Here is a 20,779-nt window from a genome sequence, read left to right as displayed (position 1 = left end):
AAATATAAAAAAAATGTCCCCGTTTTTTTTTTTTTTTTGCTGAGGAACATATTCGATACATTTTTATGGTTGAAATACAATACAATGATCATTCAGAGATATACAGATAAGTGTTCCTCAAAAGCCTGATGGATCATATTTGATATTTACTTTTTAAAATTATTTTTCTATAAAAGTATTTCTGGATAATCAAGTAAACCTAAATTGTATCAGTCAAGTAAGTGTTCATCTTGAAATATTACTTAACATTTAAAATTTACATTTGTATTCTTTACAGTGTATTCTGTATTCATTGTAAATTTACAATGTATTCTTACATTTACTTTATAAAAAACTGTACCATGGCTCATCCAGTAAGATAGATTTATCACTTTAATAAAGACCTAAAATGAAGATTTGATTAGTATCACAGTGCTGTCTGACCTTGTTGAAGTTCAGCAGATTGCCGAGGAATGCAGAGTTGTTCATCAATTTAAGAGCTTCACTCCATGAAGGTTTCACACAGGGTCTCTCGGGGTCCATGGTGACCACATCCACCCGTCGCTGGAACAGCAGCAGCACGCAGTCCATGATCCGCATGATCAGATGTGGAGGCTTTCCCAGTTTACGCACTGTTGCGATGTCAGCAGGCTTTAAGGTCTAGAAACCACACATGGTATAAAGATTTAAGCTGACTAAATTCAAGGTCTTCAAGTCAACATGAAACACAAAACATTTAAATAAATTGTGTTTCAGAGGTGATTTAGCATAATCCAGACATCTACCTTTAGCGCACCCTCAGCTGCCTCTAATGCTGGTTTGGCCGCCTCAAGTTTGGACTCGGCCACCTTCTTGTCCCCCTCTATCTCATCCACAATCGCCTGGGCCTTATCTTTCACCTTCTGGACCTGAACCTTCACCTTTTCCGCAGCTTGTGCCTTGGCCGTGACCTCCTGCAAAACTACTTCTGCTTTCTGGTTAGCCACCTCCAGCACCTTCTCCTTGTCTCTCAGCTCCACACGAAGCTCATTAACAGACTGTTCGGCCTCCATGAGACGCTCAAGACCTGCAGTGAGATGAAAGAGTTTAGAGTATGTCATTTTCAAACATGTGACCTTGCCATTAGTAAAATGCTTTTTTTCAGTGAATATTGTGCAAAAGTGGTTTCCCATTCCAAGACTACATGTTAATGCTGAAGATACCAAGCTGAGCACATTTCCACCCTTTTGTATATATATTGTGGCCATAAGATATTTTAAATATATGCTAAATATATGTTATATACCAAAATGAAATATGAATATATGAAATATACCAAAATATATTTCTAAATGTATTTTAGAGGCAATAAAATAAATAATAAAGAATTTCATTCTTACAGTAGCCTACGTTTAGGCTAAATACAAATGTAGATGGCCTACTAGAGATAATTTTTTTATCATCAGAATTAAAATGCTTAAATATTTCATATTTTTATATATTGCAATAATGCTTTTTTGTAGCATTTTAAATTATGATACTTGCTGAAGTTTATTCAAACGTGTTATATGTTCACACGTGTCATAGATAACAAATAAAGTATTTCTTCAAATGTGACATATGTAAATGCATTTACTTGGACTGAAATATATAGAGGGCAAAATGTATTTTTAAATGCTTTTAAAAAATTTTATATTTTTACATTTAAAATATATTTTCATAAATATATAAAAAAAAGGCCAAAAATATATTGGTAGAAAATATATTTACATAAATATATTTTGAAACATATTTTAGCCAAATACATTTTTGGCCTATTTTTTTATATTTTGATATATATTTAAAAATATATATGATTTTTTTTTTTTTTTTGCTGTATGGGGAAGTACAGCAACAAATCTAAAATTCTGATGTAATTGCAACAGATGTAATTGCAAACCTGTGTTCATTCGCTCTGCAAGCATCCCCACATGATCAACTTTTTCTGAGTAAATCATCTGGTATCCTTTAATAAACATCAAGTAGGATTTGGGTGTCACATAGGTCTGACGCCTGAAGCGCTGGAAATACTCGGTGCAGATCTCTGCCACCATGTCTTGGAATGTTCCCATAGTTTCTACCACACTCTTCTTCACCTCATCTGAACAACGCAGTGAATAGTTGGAGAGGAAATGGTGAGCCACAGCTACTAAAGCATCCCGTGGCCACCGCTGGAACCAGTCCACAGTGCAACCCGAGATGAGGCCGGGGAACTTCAGGGCACGGGAACGCAGTTTCTCACCCACCGGAGAGAAGCAAAGAGCAACATGAAGGTTACTGCGCACCCTGGACAGGAAGTAGTTGTAGAGGTTGTCGATGGTGGGTGGGCAGCGTGGGAGATCCTTCTTCATGGTGGGAATAAGACTTTGGGTGATCTCATCCACCTCGTCTCGAGCAAACAGGTTTGAGACTTCTCCCGATGCCAGAACGTTGTTCATGTACTCCAAAAAAGCTTCATCCTTGATGTCATTGTCCGTGAAGATGAAGGTCACGCCCTTCCCTTCCAAACCTGCGATTCTGTACAGGGTTTTCAGGTCCTCAATTAGATTACTCACATTGTATGTTCTGTAAGGGAATAAATTATGTTAAATATTTTTATCTTTTGATAAAATATTCACTGAACTCAATTTAAATCATAGATAGAAAGTATCAGTACTGTGTCTTAATACACTATTAGACCTTTCCCACTTCACTTAACTCCAGGTTATCATCATTCTAAACCCTGCTTTTAACCCTGGGAAGAGGAACATTTCACACTTGTAATTTAGAAGCAGTGTTAGCACTAGGGATGGGCATTTTTCAGAAATACTGTATTCTAATATTTGGGCTCATAAAAAACGAATATTCGAATATTCGTTTATTTAAATTAGGTTAAAAGAAAAATATGTTATGATTTAATAATCAAGTTTCTGTCACCATTTCTGAACAAGCTTATGATAAGGCATTATGTTCTACAACAAAGTTGCGTTATATCTCAGTTTTCTTTTAGTTGAAAACGTGTGTAAACAAAAACAAAATCTATATATTAAGAACAAAAGCATTCAAGCTCAAGAAGAGCAAACATAAAAAATTAAGCAGCACGTGCCAATTACAGTACAGAACGCAAGTTACACACTCGAGTCGGCCTATGTTTATCGTGTTTATATTGTTTCACATGTTAATGTTGAGAAAAACAATAATATCCACATGCTCGGGTGAAAATAGGCTCCTCAGTCTGATAACAATAAAAATAGCGCGCCGACACAGACGTTCCAGACAGAGACACAAACATAACGGTGTGCTAAGCAAAGTTTCTTATAGCGCTTTGTGTTTTCTGTTTTTAAACCACTCTCCCTCGAGGAAACTTAAAGGAAGCATATGTCTCACGATCATTTCGCTATCAGATAAGCTCTCTTCTCGGCTCACTTGGGTACAGCTGCGCTTACCTGCAGTCGTGAATGCAGTGATGGACAGCTGTCTTTCCTCAGTCGACTGCTGTTTTGGTTTTTATGGGATTTCTCATTGTGATGGTGATATTATGATAACTAATTAATTAATTTCATCAAAAGTATTTCCATTTTGTAAGATCATTTAGTAAGAAGATCATTTTTATCAAAGTAATTCCAAACTTAGCGAGGCAGACAACGACATTCTGTGATCAAATACAATCAACTCGTTAACACGCTCCACAGTGCCACCCAGTGCATTTAGTTATCACTGTGGAGGATTTATCATGGATTCCCTGTATTTACGGCCAGAAAAGCATCATGCATTAAAATTCGAATAGTGTTTTTATTTTTCGAATAATAATTACAGAGCGAATATTCGAATATTTGACTATTTGTGCACATCCCTAGCTAGCACCGTTTTTACCCATGGTTAAGAGCACCGCTTCTGAAACTATGCAGTGCTAGGGGCCATTCACACAGAATGTGAAACATGAAACAAATTAACCGACCATTCAGTTTACACCGGGTGTGAAAGGCCCTTATGACAACAATGAGAAATCAAACCATCAAATTTAAGAACAATTACAATTTTCTCACCGTGTCAGTGTAATCTGAAAGCTCTGGTATCCAGCAATGAAGGATGAAAGTCGGGTGAGGCTCTGTTTCCCAGAACCCCCGACTCCAACCAGTAGTGCATTACCACGAGCCGTCCGGATTATCCGAGAAATTTTCATCAAATGGGTCATGGCATCCTGTGAGAGTGTACAGAAGTCAATGTGAGATCAAATAAATAAATGAATTCATTAAGCATTCTAAGCATTCACATATAAGGTCCCTCATTATCATCAGCAGTTTTCACGTTGCTCAATAGCTAATTACCCTCCTCCATACCCAGCTCCTCCTCTTGTCAGTCAGGATTCAGCCTTCTGATTCTCGTTTGAATCAGGCTAATTCTAAAATGTGTACATAAAATTATTGAACTTTAACAATATCTGCAATACATTTATGTTGGTTCTGTTCTGTTACACTTGGGGGTTATCGCTGCTCTCCCTGCTCTCATCCATGCTAGGCTTGCCCAGAACAGAACCATACTGCCAATCCAAACTGTATGTCAGTCATCTTTGACGATAGTGGTCCTGACAGAAATGTATGTCAAAACGACAAATAAACGTATAATATTCACGTAAAAATTTTATAACAAAAGTTAAAAATTGACTTGGTTTAGCCTGCATCTTAAAATCAGTGATAAAAACATATCAAGAGAAGGTTTTATTATTAAAAAAAAAAAAACCTTTATCAATATTTTTATTTAATATTTTTATTGTTCAAAGTTATATTTTTGGCCTTTTGTGCCTTTATTGTATAGAAGGAACTCGACAGCTGCGGCATGTCAGAGTACTGCCCACTCTACAGAACATTTTCCATAACCCATTTTTCAACATTATCATTTTTGTTCCACTAACCTCAAAGAAGACCAGATCCATGGCTGCTCCTCTAACAGTTTCATTATACTGTTGCTGAAACAGAGACAGGCGCTCTGATAGGGCCTTGAAGGAAGGAATGGGCTCATAGATCTTTGGTGTCTCTGCCTCAGCATCTTCAGGTTCATCTCCCGTCATTTCTGGAGCATCCCGCAGGAAGTCCACAAAATAAGCTTCCGTTGGCCCCTGCTCCACAAGGCTAGGACCATGATCCTGTACTGTGATCTTTAGAACAGTAGAGAAATCCGAAGATAAATACATGTGAAGAAATACATATTATACAATTAAAATATATGATTATTTTCTTAAACACATTAAAAATTTGTCTTGAAGCCTGTGAGGATTAAGTTGACACACCCTTTCTAAAATGCCATCGAAGGTCTCTCTGTCCTTCTGATCAATGAAACGGTCGGCGATGACCCGTGTGCACTCGTGGCGGAAAAGAGATGCCAGCAGTTGAGGCGTCTTACATACTTCTGATCCCACGGTGAGAATCCCCTGCCATATCCTGCTCAGATCACGCAGGTTAAAAATGTAGTGGAACTTTGCAGGAGAAGGCAGCATCTAAAAACAATATTAACTTAATATCATTATTTTATTAATATACATTATTTCAAATTTGGAGTCGCTATAATAAACGAGGCTGTGTTTATTTGATCAAAAATACAGTAAAAACAGTAATATTGTTTAATATAATTACACTTTGAAATAATAATTTTTAATAAATATATTTTAAAATGTAATTTACTCCTGTGATAGCAAAGCTTAATTTTCAGTGCGGTCTTCAGTGTCACACGGCCCTTCAGAAATCATTCTAATATTAGCAAAATTTATTATTATCAATGTTGAAAACAGTTGTGCTGCTTAATATTTTTGTAGAAACCATGATTATTTATTTATTGAATTCTTTGATGAATAGAAAGTTCAAAAGAGCAGCATTTGTTTAAAATAGACAAGTTGATTACAATGCAAAAGTCTTTACTGTCACTTTTGATCAATTCATTGATTCCTTGCTGATTAAATGTGTTTATTTCTTGAAAAAAAGTAATATCTTAGTGACCTCAAAGTTTTGAATGGTAGTGTATTTAAAATATATTGCAAGAGCTGAACAATATTAATGCAGCTCAGTTTACTTTGAAGCATACTGACCAAAAGAGGGCACCATTTTCTAATAATTTGGACCACTGTGTGCTGTGACACATTGCATGCATGTTTTAAAAGACATGGATAGTCTTTGTTAAAAGATAACAAATGAAATTAAATTTGGAAGAGACTACAGATTACCAGACATTCCATGTTCAATAAGCAATACCTATTTTGATCATATTATGACGGCAGTACCTTAGCTTTGACCGCTTGCCACACTCTCCTGGTGGTGGGGACCTGGGCGGCAGCTAGAGAGCACACCTCTTCCGTGAAGCCTCTTTCTGAGCAAAAATAACCACTGGCCAGCGTTTGGAATATCTTATCTATGGAGGAGTTGGATGGTAGAGTGCAGTTAAACACACAGAACTGGCGTTTGAGTCGTTGGGGGATATCATTGCGGCCACCACCAGGGTGGATCATAGCAGCCACCACATACAAGTCGACTACACTGGTGAATTCCCCAGATCGTTCCAGGCTGTAGAAACCTCCCTGCACCATCAGCTGGCGAACAATTTCGTTAGTGATCTGAGTGGTAAACAAAAAAACAGGAGGCTCAGTCAGAGACTGACCACGGAGGGGTGGTCTGTGCACGCCACTGCTGTCAACACATGATATTTTTGTAGACCAAAGCCCAGAAACTTCCTGTTCCGTTGTCCTGAAGACTCGTTGTGTTTTTAATTGCACTCTTGCAAACTATTCTAGTTCAAACTTTCAGGGAAAATGTTTTTTGAAAGTGTTTGAAGCTTAGTGATGGTGACGTTAGTGAAACTTAGCGTGGAGTAGTTCGTTTATAGCCTACGGTTAGTTTTCCTTATTGAAAAACCAGCATATGCTGGTTAGTTATGTTTTGAAGCATGGCTGCTGGTTTAAGCTGGTCCTTAGCTGGTCATGAGCTGGTCCTAAGCTGGTCCTAAGCAGGAGCTAGTTGCTTAGGACAGCTTAGGACCAGCACATGACCAGCTAAGGATCAGCTTAAACCAGCACATGACCAGCTCATGACCAGCTAAGGACCAGCTTAAACCAGCAGCCATGCTTCAAAACATACCTAACCAGCATATGCTGTTTTTTTCAACAGGGTTTTACTTCTGCTGATTGTATTTAGGTTTCAAAATGCATACAAGTTGTGTTAATTTGAAGATTATCATGATAAAACGTGTAAGAATCATAAACTTATGTTGCCTACAGAGCTTATTTTCTGCTGTATTCCAAAAGCTAATGGAAAAATCTTATTGGGTTTCTGTAGAGGGAACCAGGGTGATTTTCTACTTCCGGGTTGGCTAAAAAACATTTATCATCACTGCAGCGCTCTATTATTGTTTACTTATTAAAATGTTTTATTTCATTTATTAATTATGCCTTGTTATTTGACAAACCAGACGAAATTAAAATCCAAAACTACAGTCCATGTCTGTTGAGGTCATCTATATAATACATAGTGTGCTCAAAGAAATTAACCAAAGGAGTAGATTTTTGGAAAATTAAGTAACAAAGGAGCATGTGACTGCTCACCTGATCACCCCACTCATTGATAACTGGCATGTTGATGTCGTCAATAAAGACAGTCATCTTCCTCCCGCCTGGAGGTCCATAGGTGGTGCCCATGCGTTTGTCTATGTAACTCTCAATAGTCTGCTGGAACATGCCAGGCAGAGTGGCCGAGGAGAAGTTTAGGCTTTTGCTCAAATGCGTTTCTGGGTCATACTTGCTCATGTAGCCCTGTGGTTTGGATTACATCGTTTTGTCAGAATTAATTTCAGCGTGGTGAATTCACCTGACGAGTAAAATCTGTGTAGTAATCGCTGGATTTCACTAGCAAAATTTTGCTGAGCAGTAGTAAATGTGAATGCACCTTGAATTGACATCAGTTCAATTTCAAGATTTCAAATATGTATTATAAACTACAAAGCCAGGAAATGATTTATTACAAAATATTATTCTGCTGATAACAGCATGGATTAACTGAAACAGATGTACCTTGATCATGACTGTCTTGGCTGTTCCCTGTTCTCCAATGAGCAGGACAGCTTTGCCTTGCTTCATAATGGTTTGCATCAGGAAGTCTGTCCGTATATTGTCAACATTGGGTACGAGAATGGAGGCATAGTCTGGAACTGAGTCTTTGGGATAGTGATACTCTGGCACCTAATGACATCGCAATTAAAAGGTATGTTTAAAAATGGCAACTTACTAATGCACTGAATAAAAAGATAAATACGAAGGTTGTCACAAAGAAAACTAAGAAAAATTGTAGCATGAGGCATGCTATAATAAAAGATCACTAGTGGCTTTTAAACTATACATAATATTGTACTTAACAAATAATGGTCTTACCCTTGTAGACCAGAGATCCCACTCTCCAGTTGCACTGACTACAAACTCAAAGATTGTCTGGTCCCCCTGTGTGGTGGGCAAGTCCAACTTGGCATTGTGCTGTTTTAGGAATACCTCCATCTTGGCTCGATCATCCAATTCCAGCAAAGCACCAACAGACCACATCACAGCAAATATGAAGAGACGTTTGATGTGAGCTGCTGTTAGGTGTTTCTCTTCAACGGCTGGCAACAGGCCCTGTGTTTAACAAATCAGAACCATTTTATATTTGAGCTTCTTCAGAATAGCCACCATTTGCCAAGATTATAGTTCAAGATCACTCTATTTTTAGGATCATTAACATGAATTAAACTGATTTAGTGTGTCTAAAATTCTAACTGATAGTGTATATTAATTCAATAAGCTGCTCAAGCTTTATTTCATGATAGATGAAAATGATTGTGACTGTGCATCACATTTTACCTGTAATAAATCAATTGTTTGCTTGATGTACATGCACTCAAGCAGCTGCATTTTGGGGGAAACGGCAGTGCAGACAAAAGTCATCAAATCCTGTGGAAAACAGTCAATAGTCAGTAAGAGATTTTCAAAACTGTGTACAAAATCCTCTCTTACCTTTCCCTAGGCAATGTCAAAAAAATCAATAGAGCTTTTCATATTCATAAACCACTTAATAGCTTAAATGGTTTACAAGCGTTGTATTGATCCATTTTTATATTGATGTTTTACCCAGTTTATATCACTAGATACCCCTCAAAATGTAACTAAATATTCAGGTAACAGGTAAGCTGTACTCCAATAATCTATGTATCAGAGAGCATGTGAAATAGTGCTGTGTTCGATACATCGATACGACAATGTATCGTCAGAGATTTGATGATACGAGTATCGATACAGCTGTCTCTGTATCAATATTGCGGCACGTGTGCAGCAGTGGACCGCACAAGAACACAGTTTAAAAAAGCTCCTTGTTGAGAAAGATAATGTAGCTCTTGAGCGATTAAGCTATATAGTTGACAAAATTGCGGGGCAGCGCTAAAAAGTTTGTTCCTGAATGTCTTAGTGCGTGCGCGCAACGTGATCTGTGTGAGTGACTGAGCGTGTGTGTGCGTTAGATACAGAAGACAGTGCATTAGTTTAGAACTCTTCTCATTTTTATTTTTTAAATGTAGAAAAACCTACCAGCAATGTTAAGATGATTTAAAAATATATATATATTAGTATGAGTACATTACAATATACATTTATTAGAATGAGTACATTATTATTTATGGGCTTAAAAACAAGATGCAAACAATCAGAATATTGCACCTGGTGGGGAGTGCCCAATGTAAACATGAAACATATGCCATTACCTATATTGTACTGTGGTACAGTTATGGAAGCCCTTCATAATGCAGAGGTCAACTGCCTGCTCTGCCAATAATTAGAAATGGCCCTATAGTAAGCGGAGTTTAATAAACAGTTGTTTTACTAAATTCTGCTGAGGTGAAATTCAGTGCAGTCCTGTATCATATGTATCGTATTGTGGCCTCTGTACCGTGATACGTATCGTATCGTGACTTTGCTGGTGATACACAGCCCTAATGTGAAATACTGCACACATGTCTAGCTGTCACCTGATAGATTGAGTTGAAGGAGGCCAGTAGCACTTCAGCCTGTGTTGCTGGGATCTTTTGCAGCCAGGCCTGCAGTATGGGTTGCCATTCCAGAACAGAGGAGCTCATGAAGACCATTCCATTGCGGGACACAGTGGCAGGAGATGCATTGTCGATGTTGTGTGGCTCAAATACCACCTTGCAGTTGGGGGCCATTGGTATTCGGTCTCCATTTGCCAGGGTGAGGGTTTTGTTGTCGTCCAAGACGGAGTTGAGATTTTCAATCCAGATAGCATCAACTGGACCATCAAGAACAATCCATATGTGTTCTCCCTGTGAAATGTTTTACCATGGAGTAATTTAATTGGAATTTTAAGTACCGTATTGGCCCGAATATAAGACGACCCCCCTTTTTCCAGATGTACCTTTTGGAAAAAGGCTTTTTTAAAACCAAATCTTGTTTTTTCTCAGTAAAACACATTTTGTCTTCAATTATTTTCATATTGCATATTTTTCCTATTTTAATTTTTGTTTTGAAAGTATGGTAAAAACTGGTAAAATGTACCAACAATCACATTAAAAATATATACACTTTTTGATATACCATAAAAAAAAAAAAAACAGGTAGCCCATCTGAATTAGGACATTTAGGCTATCCATCTAATAGTAGCCTACCAAAATCTTATGAACAGTAGAAGTTAAATCTTACTGTAGTCTTCAAATCTGGGTACTGTCTTACGTTTTAAAATCACAAAGGGAGTTTGGTCCCATCAGGCTAACGTGACAGTCACGACTCATGCAGATGTAAGCTTTTCTTTTTCTTTTGTTTTTACTCACGATCTTTACAACACGCATTACATTACATATTTCATGGCACACTCGTTTTATGCGGTTTTGGCGCCACCTAGTGTTGTGGGTGTATTATTGACATGTCAAAGTCTAGACCCTGAATATAAGACAACCGCGTTTTTTCAGATGTATTTCCAAGAAAAAAACATTGTCTTATATTCGGGTCAATACGGTACTTACTAGTGAAAAGTCATGAGCACCAGGTCATTTACTGACAGTTATTAATTGCAATCAAAAATTATTAAAACATTTATATTTCATAAAGTAAAAAATATCTATTTACTTGTTAAACTGCCATTCCAAGTCATATTTGATCAGTAATGACAAATTTAAAAAAAAATGCTTATTGCCAATAGAGTCAAAGTTAATGGTTACATAAGCATGTCATTCATTTACTCAAGTTGCTTGTTAATACAACTCTTTCACCTTTTTGGACTTTAAAGTTTTCCTCCACAGTGTAGAGAAGACACCATCTGTCCAGTCATTTGTGGCCACATCCAATGTGCCAAACATCTGGGAGGCAGTAATAGCCTTGGGATTCATCCTCATTTCTTTGTGTGGATTTCCACATTCTGTCATTGCTTTCATTAGAGTGTGGATACATGTGGTCTTTCCTGTTCCACTGGGACCAAGAGTCATCATACCTACACACAGAGAACAAATATATGGAATGAGGACAGTATTGTCCACTTCACCAAATCTATGCATGCCTACAGCCATGGGCATATGACAAAATTCATTCTTATAACTTTAATAGAAGTAAAATGGATAATGTCTAACCATGTCTCACTCTCTGTGTCTCATATAGTTGCACAAGTTTGAGAATCCAGGGTGGGTGCGCAATCAACCCGGCTTCTTCAGCTTGTTTGGTGATAGAAGCTTCCAGATCAGGATAACCGGCTTTATCCAGCTGAATGCCCGGAAACAAGTCGTTTATCAGACTCATGAACAGGGGCTCATCTTCATCTACCTGTATGGAGGGAGAGGCAGGAATAGAGTCAGCTGCTGAAAATATCTGTGACACACTAAAACATTTATCCTATTACTTCAAGGTGTTATTTCCAAACAAATTTGGATCAGTCATAGTCACCAGTTTGGAGAGGTTCATGTCCCGCAGAACTCTCATGACCACAGTCTTTTCTGGCTCAGTTGGGTTGGATCTCTTCACAGCACCCAGAGTTCTCAAAACAGACAAGATGTTTCTCAAGCCAAAGTCATAATGGACCTGTTGAGTGATAAAAAAAAAATTATCAGCAAGGTATCATGCCTTGATACCTTGCAAAGAAAACTTATTTATTTAACAACATATCAGCTTCAAAATTTAAATTCATGGAAAACTCAAGTTTAATAAATTTTAAATAATAATGAAAACAATAATACTACGATGAATTACATACAATAACAATATTATTAGGGATGTTCATTTCGGTTATTTTTCCTAACCGACAACCGACGCTCGTTAACCGGTTGTTAACCGTTAACCGACAAGATTATTTTAAGTTAGAATTTAATTAAATTAAAAAGGATAAGTGTCTGTGTATATAACGAATAAATAGGCCTATACGAGAAACATGTTTTTACTTAAATAATAAATTAAGAAAATGAAAGAAAAACTGTGCAATAAGTAGCCTACTATGCAGAGTTTTGGTTCAGTTTTGTGCTGCGCGAAAGGAAACAGACAGAAAGCGGCATCCTATTTTTCTTTAGGCTTATTTTACAAAAGCACAAAGATTTGTTTTTATTGTGAATGTACACAAATAAAGGCAAACCTTTTACAATTCCGATTACCTTTAGGACTAAAAGGAGTAGTTGCTTCCACTGCTAGAAGGAAAAAACTCAAGTGATTGCGCCGGTGCCGCATGCACACACACAGTTAAGCATTGCTACCTTGACAATGCAGCCTGTTCATTATCATAATAAAATACAGTCAGTTAAACATATGGAAAAAAATATGTAGTAAAATCTGTGCCGTTAAGTGTTATCACCGCACCGCCGTGATGTTATGCAAAACATTTTGTTTTACGTGGATATTAGAACGCGAGTGAAGCCTAGGCTACATAATAAACAGTGTTGGGAGTAACGCGTTACAAAAGTAATGCATTACAGTAACGGATTACTTTTTGCTGTAACGCAGTAGTGTAAGGCATTACTAATCAATTTTCAGTAATATTTTACTCGGTACATGTTCAGTAACGCTTGCGTTACAACACACTTTTAGCCCAAAATTTAATTGTTCAAAGAAAAGAAAAAAACAGCAAGACCGCGAGACATTAACAAATCAAAAATGCCGCAAACAAGTTATATTTCCTGTTCGTGGTCAGTCAATAGCCGCGTGTCATTATTTGTGATTCTGGCTGTCATCCTTTCTTGCATTGTCTTGAGCCTTCACTCCAATTATAAGCTATATTGTTAGTAGTCTGGATAGCCCACAGTCATTATGATACACCATATCGTCCTCTACTGGATGTAAAATGCTCTGCAGTACAGTAGATGTCAAGTTCTACTTCTGTAGTAATTTGGTGAAAGTAACTCAAAAGAAATACAAGAGTCATGTAACGCATTACAATTCTGAGACAGTAATATTGTAAGGTAAGGAATTATTTTTAAATAACAGTAACAAGAAATCTATAATGTATTACAGTTTGGAAGTAACTTGCACAACACTGATAATAAATAATAATTTGCCATTCGAATACATTGCGAATACAAAAACATTTGATTTTGTGTGGAATGAGAGACCCAACGTTGGTTTCAGTTTCGTTTTAGCCTAAATTAATTCGTTTTGGCTTGTCGTTTATATTGCTATAGCTTCTTATATTTTTAATTCTTGTTCTTTTCTAAATACTGTTAATTGAAAGGATTTATTGTGGAGTGAGGGGAACTAAAATAGCCTAGCTATGTTTACAGTGTTTATTATAATATTTGTAAACATTTCGCGTAGGCATTAGGCCTATTTCTGAATGAAACAATAAAATGCGACTTACGCACGCGACTTATGTTTTTTTTTATACACGTAGCGTATTTTAACCATGCAGCAAACCTTTTTCAATATTTTGATAAATTATTGAAAAAATAAATAATTAAATTACTTCTTAAACCGTTTAACTGATTGTATTAATCAGTTAAAATTCTTATGGTCGGTTAACTGGTTAAAATTAACATCCCTAAATATTATATTTAGAAACAAACTAAATAAATAAAACAATAATAACAAGTCAAATAAAATCTTTCAATCTGATAAAAATAAAAATTTTCTAAAAATGAAAATTATATTTTTAAAAAATGTCAATCAAAAACTTTCTTAACTATGTCCAATTTAATTTCTGAATAAAAGCACTGCCGAATATAATTTAAATCAAGACATAAGAAAACAACACTATAAAGGGTCATACAACACTAAAACACATTTAGTTTTAAGTTTAAGTAATTTTAACAATGTAAAAATAAAAGTGGACCACAGAGAATTGAGTTTTCTCCAACGTCCTTATCACCTTATCAGTAGCTTTCCATGCCTGCTTATTCACATGTTTCAAAACTCTGGTGAGAACTGTCAATGATTCATTGATTATATATTTTTTTTCATTTCAACATTAACACTGTAATTTTCCTGTTTATTACTGTGAAGCTGCTTTGAAACAATTTGTATTGTTTACATAAATGTATATTACGGTGACCGAGAAGTGCAAAACAAATCACAATTCTGAAAACAAAATAACAAATTACAAACGCAAATGCAAGTCTAAAAAACTAAATAACAATTCAGAAAACACAACAACAATTCAGAAAACATTATAACAAGTCAGAAAACACAACGACAAATCCGAAAACAAATTAACAAGTCAGAAAACACAACGACAAATCCGAAAACAAATTAACAAGTCAGAAAACACAACGACAAATCCGAAAACAAATTAACAAGTCAGAAAACACAACGACAAATCAGACAAACCGGAAGAGGTAGGTATAGTTTGAGACAGCGCCATTGGTTTGGGATTACTCACCGCTGACTGGACGAGACATCTGTCAATCAACATATACAGGAAGAACCAACCGAAGAACAGCAGAGTCGTGGTAGAAAGTTCATTGTTTTCAGAATTGTGATTTGTTTTGCACTTCTCGGCCACCGTAGTATATATATATAAATGTGACGTGACTGAAATGAGAGGGTCAGAAATATTTAGGATTTGATCAAAAATATCTTAATTTGTGTTCCGAAGATGAACAAAGGTCTTACGGGTTTGGAACGACATGAGGGTGAGTAATTAGTGACAGAGTTTTAATTTTGGGGGTGAACTATCCCTTTAATTGTGAGTACCTGTTTAGAAAGCTGTTCCTCACACAGTTTGTACAGCGTGTAAAACTTGCGGCTGAGGACTTGATTTTCACGAAAACCTGCGCTGGCAAGTTTCACTCTCATGATGATGGCTCGATCAGGCACCATCATGGACACTGTGCGGAACTGAATTTTCAAGTTCTCAGGAAGCTCCTGTCGACCAGCATAACCTGGGTTCTGTGATGAAAAATGACCATTTAATGGAGGGGGAAATACTGAAGAAAGAGTAAGACTGAAAAAACATGTCAGGTTGTTTCCCATATGGCTCCTTTGATGACTGCAGTATAGTTCCATGACATAAAAAGGTTGTCACATTACCATAGTAAGGAAGATCCCAAACTCTCTATCCATATCCACCACATCTCCATCTGTGAATATGAATTGAGTTTTTTTGTTCTTCTTGCACTGCAGGACGATGTAGATTTGTTGAGCAGCTACTGAGAGCACAGGCAGCTCGATGCGGTTGAACTCATCAAAACAGCCCCATGCGCCAGACTGAGCTAATCCTGTTTGACAAACATTATAAACATGAAACACCATTGGAAAAAGGTCATTCATGTTAAATATGCATCCTCTATCTTGATTAAGGTTGCTCTGTATAAGGTGAAAGAGAAGAAAGCTGTTTATACCTTTATAGATGCGGCCCAGTCCACGGAAGTCCATCTGGTCGGAGCAATTGAAGACAACCACGTATTTTCCCAGGCAACGGCCCATGTCTTTGGTGGTTTCAGTTTTTCCTGTCCCAGCAGGGCCAGCCGGGGCCCCTCCCATACTCATCCCTAAAGCCTGGGCCAACGTGATATAACATCTGCAAGAAACAAACCAAAAAAAAATAAACAGGTGGTTAATGCACTGAAGACAATGGGTGCTACTCATTAAGAACCATTTTTGCTGATGCTGACTTAGTTTCAAGAATATGGCATCTTCAATATATCTACACTTGCCTGTCAGTGAGAGGTGTGATCACCAGACGATCAGTGCAGCCCAGATACTCATTACAGTAATCAAATTCCACATCAGTGATTTGGATTATGCATCTATCTGTATCCTCTTTGAAGTAGAAGCGTGACTGTTTCTGCCATTCAAAGTCTAAAGGTGACCGGATGTTCATTCGTACCTTGAGTGGAACATAAAAAGGCAATGTGAAGGTTAGAAGTGAAATAAATTAGTCTTGTACAGGGTTCTGCAGGTTTTATTTCAAATAAATGTACTTTTGAATTTTCTATTCATTAAAGAATAATGAAATGCATTATATGAGGGTTTCCACAAAAATAAGCAGAAAAAAATTTATATTATTATAAATGTTTCTTGAGCAGCAAATCAGCATATCAGAATGATTTCTGAAGGATCATGTGACACTGAAGACGGGAGTAATGATGCTGAAAATTCAGCTTTGCATCACAGGAATAAATGACATTTTTTAAATTATTCAAATAGAAAACCGTGATTTCAAATTATAATAATGTTTCACAATATTACTGCTTTACTGTATTTGTGATCAAATAAAGGTAGCCTTGGTGAACATAAGAAAATAAATATTTCAATTTTGAACGATAGTGTATAGTAGACTGTCTTCAATTTGGTCCGTAAGTATAAAGCGATTTCAAGAGAATGATACATAGCAACCAATTTACACCGAAGATCCCAAAAATTAATCACCAGATCATCAAAAATGTCCTTCTGGTGAACATGTATTGTGATGAGCGTCTCATATTTGGTTCTCTCCATCTTGGTCAGATCGTGAGTAGTCATATCAATCAGTTCATTCAAAAGATCCAGGAAGTTCTGGTTAGTAGTCTGCATTATCTGTACAAAAAAGACAAAATGATCAACAAAATATGGGAAAAATCCTCCAAAATAATGTCAGACTGTAGCAGAACATGCAGTATATACTGAATAAAACTTATTGATGGGGGAAGAAAGCTGTCCATTCATAAACTACAACATCCTGATTTTAAATATGACATGAAACACCAAAACAAGGACTAAATTTGAACCTTTTTGTCAGTCTTGCTATTACAGAGAGCCTCCTCAGCATCTCTGGTCCAGATGAGCTGTATGCCGAGCAGCCCAACCTGAGCAGGGAACACTGACTGGAACTCCACCAGTTTAAAGCCCTGGTCAGTAATAACCATATGAGCCTGTCGTATAATGTTGTGAATGGTCTTCCTGACTCCATCCAGGACCAGACCCAGCCAGGCTTCTACATTACCCTGTGGGGTGACATCATTAACTATCTTCATTATCAGTAGATGGGATTTCTGCCAGTTTTATCAACCATCAGGCAGAAACCATAAACCCCAATAACTTAAGGTGATATCACACCTCTCCACATAATTTGAGGTATCATTTTTAATGCTACAATTAAGCATTTTTTATGCCATTTAAGGCATTTAAATGTAATCTCAGAAATGCTGTACCTGGGCATTGATTGGTTCACTCAGATTCACTGTTTCCCCTTCTTGTGACTGAAAGCTTAGTATCTGGTCATAGTTTTTCTCATGAAACACAACTCTGTTCACATTATCAAAAAGGTTCAACAGGTGACCCTGAAAAGCAGAAAAAATGAGAAAAAAGGAGGTTATTGAGGAATTTTCTCATTTATTACCTGCTGTATTTTACTAGCTTGAATGTACAGTATTATATAGTACATTGTATAAACAAAGTATGAGCAACCCATGTCACATTTTTAACATTTACTAAATGCTGCTTATGATGACCATAAATAAATGAGAACTGTTATATGGCATAATAACAAAGTTAGATAAACGCACCTGTATGGTGTGTGAGTCAGATGCCTGACCCAGTATCTCCAACAGGACAGGGTCAGAGACAAAAAAGAACCGTGAAAAGACAAGGCGTTTCTTTTCCAGGTATCCGCTCAGAGATTTCTGACACACTTCCAGCTGTTCCAGAAGGTGCGGCAGGAGCTGCTGCAGTGTCTCGTCCCCGACACAGCACTGAATGACACCAGGAATCTCATGTGCCCGCTGCATTATCCTCTGCCATGATTTGTCGATGGTTTGGAAGCGTTTAGCCTCCTGTAGAGAGTACATTTTCAGAAATTTTAAATATAAAAAATAGTTCAATATAATAATAAAAAAAAAGGTTATTCCACATAATATCTATTCTTTGCACTTATGTATCATGTTGCACTTATCTCGTGTGCGTCACATGAGAAGAGCTTTTTGTGCAATGCATGCAAGTGAGTGTTAAAAGAGACTTTACTGCTTTGGAGGCCATTCACACAATTTGTTTTTGTTTTTTAAAGCAAAAATTCAAGACGCTGGCAGTGAAATAGGAAAAAAACACAAGGTCTCGAGAAACGTTTTCTGAAAGAGAGACTTTACTGCTTTGGAGGCCATTCACACAATTTTTTTTTTTTTTTTAAAGCAAAAATTCAAGACGCTGGCAGTGAAATAGGAAAAAAACACAAGGTCTCGAGACACGTTTTCTGAAAGTTTGACTTGAGCTTAATTTGAGCGTTACGTTTTTAGAATGCTGTGTCATGCGCCATATGCCGAAACAATATGAGCGCAATGGTCCGATGGAAAAATACCGCAGTGGAATGGAAAAACATGTTTTGTGTAAGCAGCCCCTTAGAAGGTAGTGGACCGCTCACAAGGTTAAGAAAGAAGGGATAATGTATTTGGATTCATGCTACCTGTGGCAGTTGTTTGGCAATGTCTCCACCCACAAACACAGCCTCCAGGTACAGCCACAGATTTTGCACTGTGAGCCACTTCTCAATCACCTCTGAACTGTTTGACAACTTCTGCACCCACTGCTGGATGGTGGGCTTAAACGGAGCATTATATCTGAAACAAAAATTCAATCAAATTTACATCAAACTGTAATGAAATACAGTATCAAATTTGCATGCGATATATTTTGCCAGTGTATTAACTAGGGATTAGGGTTGTGACGGTGAGGAAATTTTCCCACCGGCTAATCGACGTGTGACAACACTGATAATACCGATATCACCGTGGGGGCAGGGGCGTTCCCTCTTTTCCTTGCTTTCCTTCGCTTTTAAATAGCTTGTAAAAGCGGCGTGCGCATTTTACTTTCACTTTCAAATAGCGGCAATTCGGCGTAAAGCAATTGTTCGTTTGAATTTTCACTCTTTTCCTTTATAATATATAACCAAATAAATAAGAAACGTAGAAAGTTTATTAGCAAAATGAATATGAAAGCTAGGAGGCAGGGCATACACCTTGATGTCAAATAAAATAAATGAATTATACAAAGTTTAAATAAAGTAAAAATCAGCAAACAATGTGGAACCAATTAAATAAGAAACGAATGTTTAAAAAAACGTCCAAAATCACCTTAGATAAAAGGCAAAAGTCAACAGGTTTTTCAAACAGGCGCTTTTGCATCTAGTTTCGAAACTAAATAATCCGTGATCATCTTGTCTGTCCAACCCCTCTCTTCTTGTCAGTCAGCTTGACTCACTCTCCTCACTGGATAAATGAAATCCGATCTGTGATGAGACTGTCGTTCGGCACGCTGCATTGAGCAGCCGCATTCAGACTTTAATTGTAGTATCTGTTCTTTTACTGAACTAAATTATTTTTATTACTATAAAAAATCTAAATGACGGTGGGGGTCGGTGCCGCGGTGCGCAAGTAACGTAACCGGTGTTGCGGCTTAACAACGGTATCACCGTCAGCACCGTCTATCGCGGTATGCCTATTAACCACCATACATATAAACACACTCACATATATATACACATATGAGTAACACAAAATACCTGTTACTCATTAAAGATCCAAGCACCATAAGACTGTCCTCCATTAAGGCCACTTTCTCAGAGGTGTCCGATCCCTTTAGCAGCAGCTCTCCGCGATTCCTGAAAGTTTTTTTTTTTTGGAATGAATTGATTTTATGGCAAATTAATGAATTTAATTACAGATTAATTCCTTCTCTGACCTGAATGATGCGAATGTGAACTGATGGCTGCTCCATTCAGTCACAACATCTTTGAGTTTGGCATCAATGTCTCGTTCCTTAACGGCACTGATACACACATCCTGGCACCCAGAGGGTTTTCATAAGATACTGACAGCATTGTGCTTTTTCATGCAATCAATCTGACTCAAACCATTAAGGTTATGTTAAATGGAATATTTTGCCTGCACAATACCTCAATATCTTCTTTGTTCTGTAGCAGAGGTGCTTCCATGATATTTCGAAGGCTAAAATTTGCAGCTTCCACTTCAAACTTGTGGCCGGTAAGATCAGTTAAGCGCTGCCAATGTCGGGGCATCATTGCCTAGTTGTATGTTAATTAAAGAATGTGTATGTTAATAAAAAAATAGTTTGCTTGTTGTGTATAAATTAGGGCTGTGACTCTTTGGGTAGACAGCGATTCGATTCGATTCACGATTCATAGGTTTTCGATTCGATTCAAGAACGATTTTAGCAAATTTAGAACGATTCAATTTGATTCGATTCACAATTAAATTCGATTCGATTATAACAATTCGATTCTGCATTCTTTAAGTGCATTCACAGGATTATTTAAATGCTTCCCCTAAATTCTTTAAATGCTTAGTCAGGGGGCAAATTACACAGCAGCCTTTATGGTTACAGAACCATAGGTTAGAG

The 20,779-nt window shown here is 37.1% G+C and overlaps 1 protein-coding gene across 1 annotated transcript in view; it reads right to left on the bottom strand.

Moving 5' to 3' along the window:
• The window catches only part of LOC107732054 (dynein heavy chain 5, axonemal-like), a 70,745-nt gene that overhangs the window by 25,573 nt on the left and 24,393 nt on the right, over positions 1-20,779 (bottom strand). Inside the window, exons 33-59 of the mRNA XM_016543289.1 lie at positions 20,316-20,444; positions 20,102-20,202; positions 19,923-20,021; positions 18,828-18,981; positions 17,938-18,204; positions 17,584-17,712; positions 17,161-17,376; positions 16,823-16,969; positions 16,108-16,280; positions 15,793-15,971; positions 15,482-15,669; positions 15,146-15,340; positions 11,921-12,055; positions 11,611-11,800; positions 11,257-11,474; positions 10,003-10,314; positions 8,846-8,935; positions 8,384-8,620; positions 8,027-8,194; positions 7,562-7,768; positions 6,248-6,577; positions 5,264-5,470; positions 4,889-5,131; positions 4,023-4,177; positions 1,898-2,562; positions 765-1,045; positions 424-639 (exon numbers count right to left, since the gene is read on the bottom strand). Coding sequence (XP_016398775.1) covers positions 424-639; positions 765-1,045; positions 1,898-2,562; positions 4,023-4,177; positions 4,889-5,131; positions 5,264-5,470; positions 6,248-6,577; positions 7,562-7,768; positions 8,027-8,194; positions 8,384-8,620; positions 8,846-8,935; positions 10,003-10,314; positions 11,257-11,474; positions 11,611-11,800; positions 11,921-12,055; positions 15,146-15,340; positions 15,482-15,669; positions 15,793-15,971; positions 16,108-16,280; positions 16,823-16,969; positions 17,161-17,376; positions 17,584-17,712; positions 17,938-18,204; positions 18,828-18,981; positions 19,923-20,021; positions 20,102-20,202; positions 20,316-20,444 — 5,631 coding nt within the window. The remainder of the gene's footprint in view (positions 1-423; positions 640-764; positions 1,046-1,897; positions 2,563-4,022; positions 4,178-4,888; positions 5,132-5,263; positions 5,471-6,247; positions 6,578-7,561; positions 7,769-8,026; positions 8,195-8,383; positions 8,621-8,845; positions 8,936-10,002; positions 10,315-11,256; positions 11,475-11,610; positions 11,801-11,920; positions 12,056-15,145; positions 15,341-15,481; positions 15,670-15,792; positions 15,972-16,107; positions 16,281-16,822; positions 16,970-17,160; positions 17,377-17,583; positions 17,713-17,937; positions 18,205-18,827; positions 18,982-19,922; positions 20,022-20,101; positions 20,203-20,315; positions 20,445-20,779) is intronic.

Source organism: Sinocyclocheilus rhinocerous, unplaced genomic scaffold (assembly GCF_001515625.1).
Source record: "Sinocyclocheilus rhinocerous isolate Xijiao unplaced genomic scaffold, SAMN03320098_v1.1 scaffold97, whole genome shotgun sequence".
Classification (NCBI taxonomy): domain Eukaryota; kingdom Metazoa; phylum Chordata; class Actinopteri; order Cypriniformes; family Cyprinidae; genus Sinocyclocheilus; species Sinocyclocheilus rhinocerous.
This window is presented reverse-complemented; position numbering and strand designations above follow the sequence as displayed.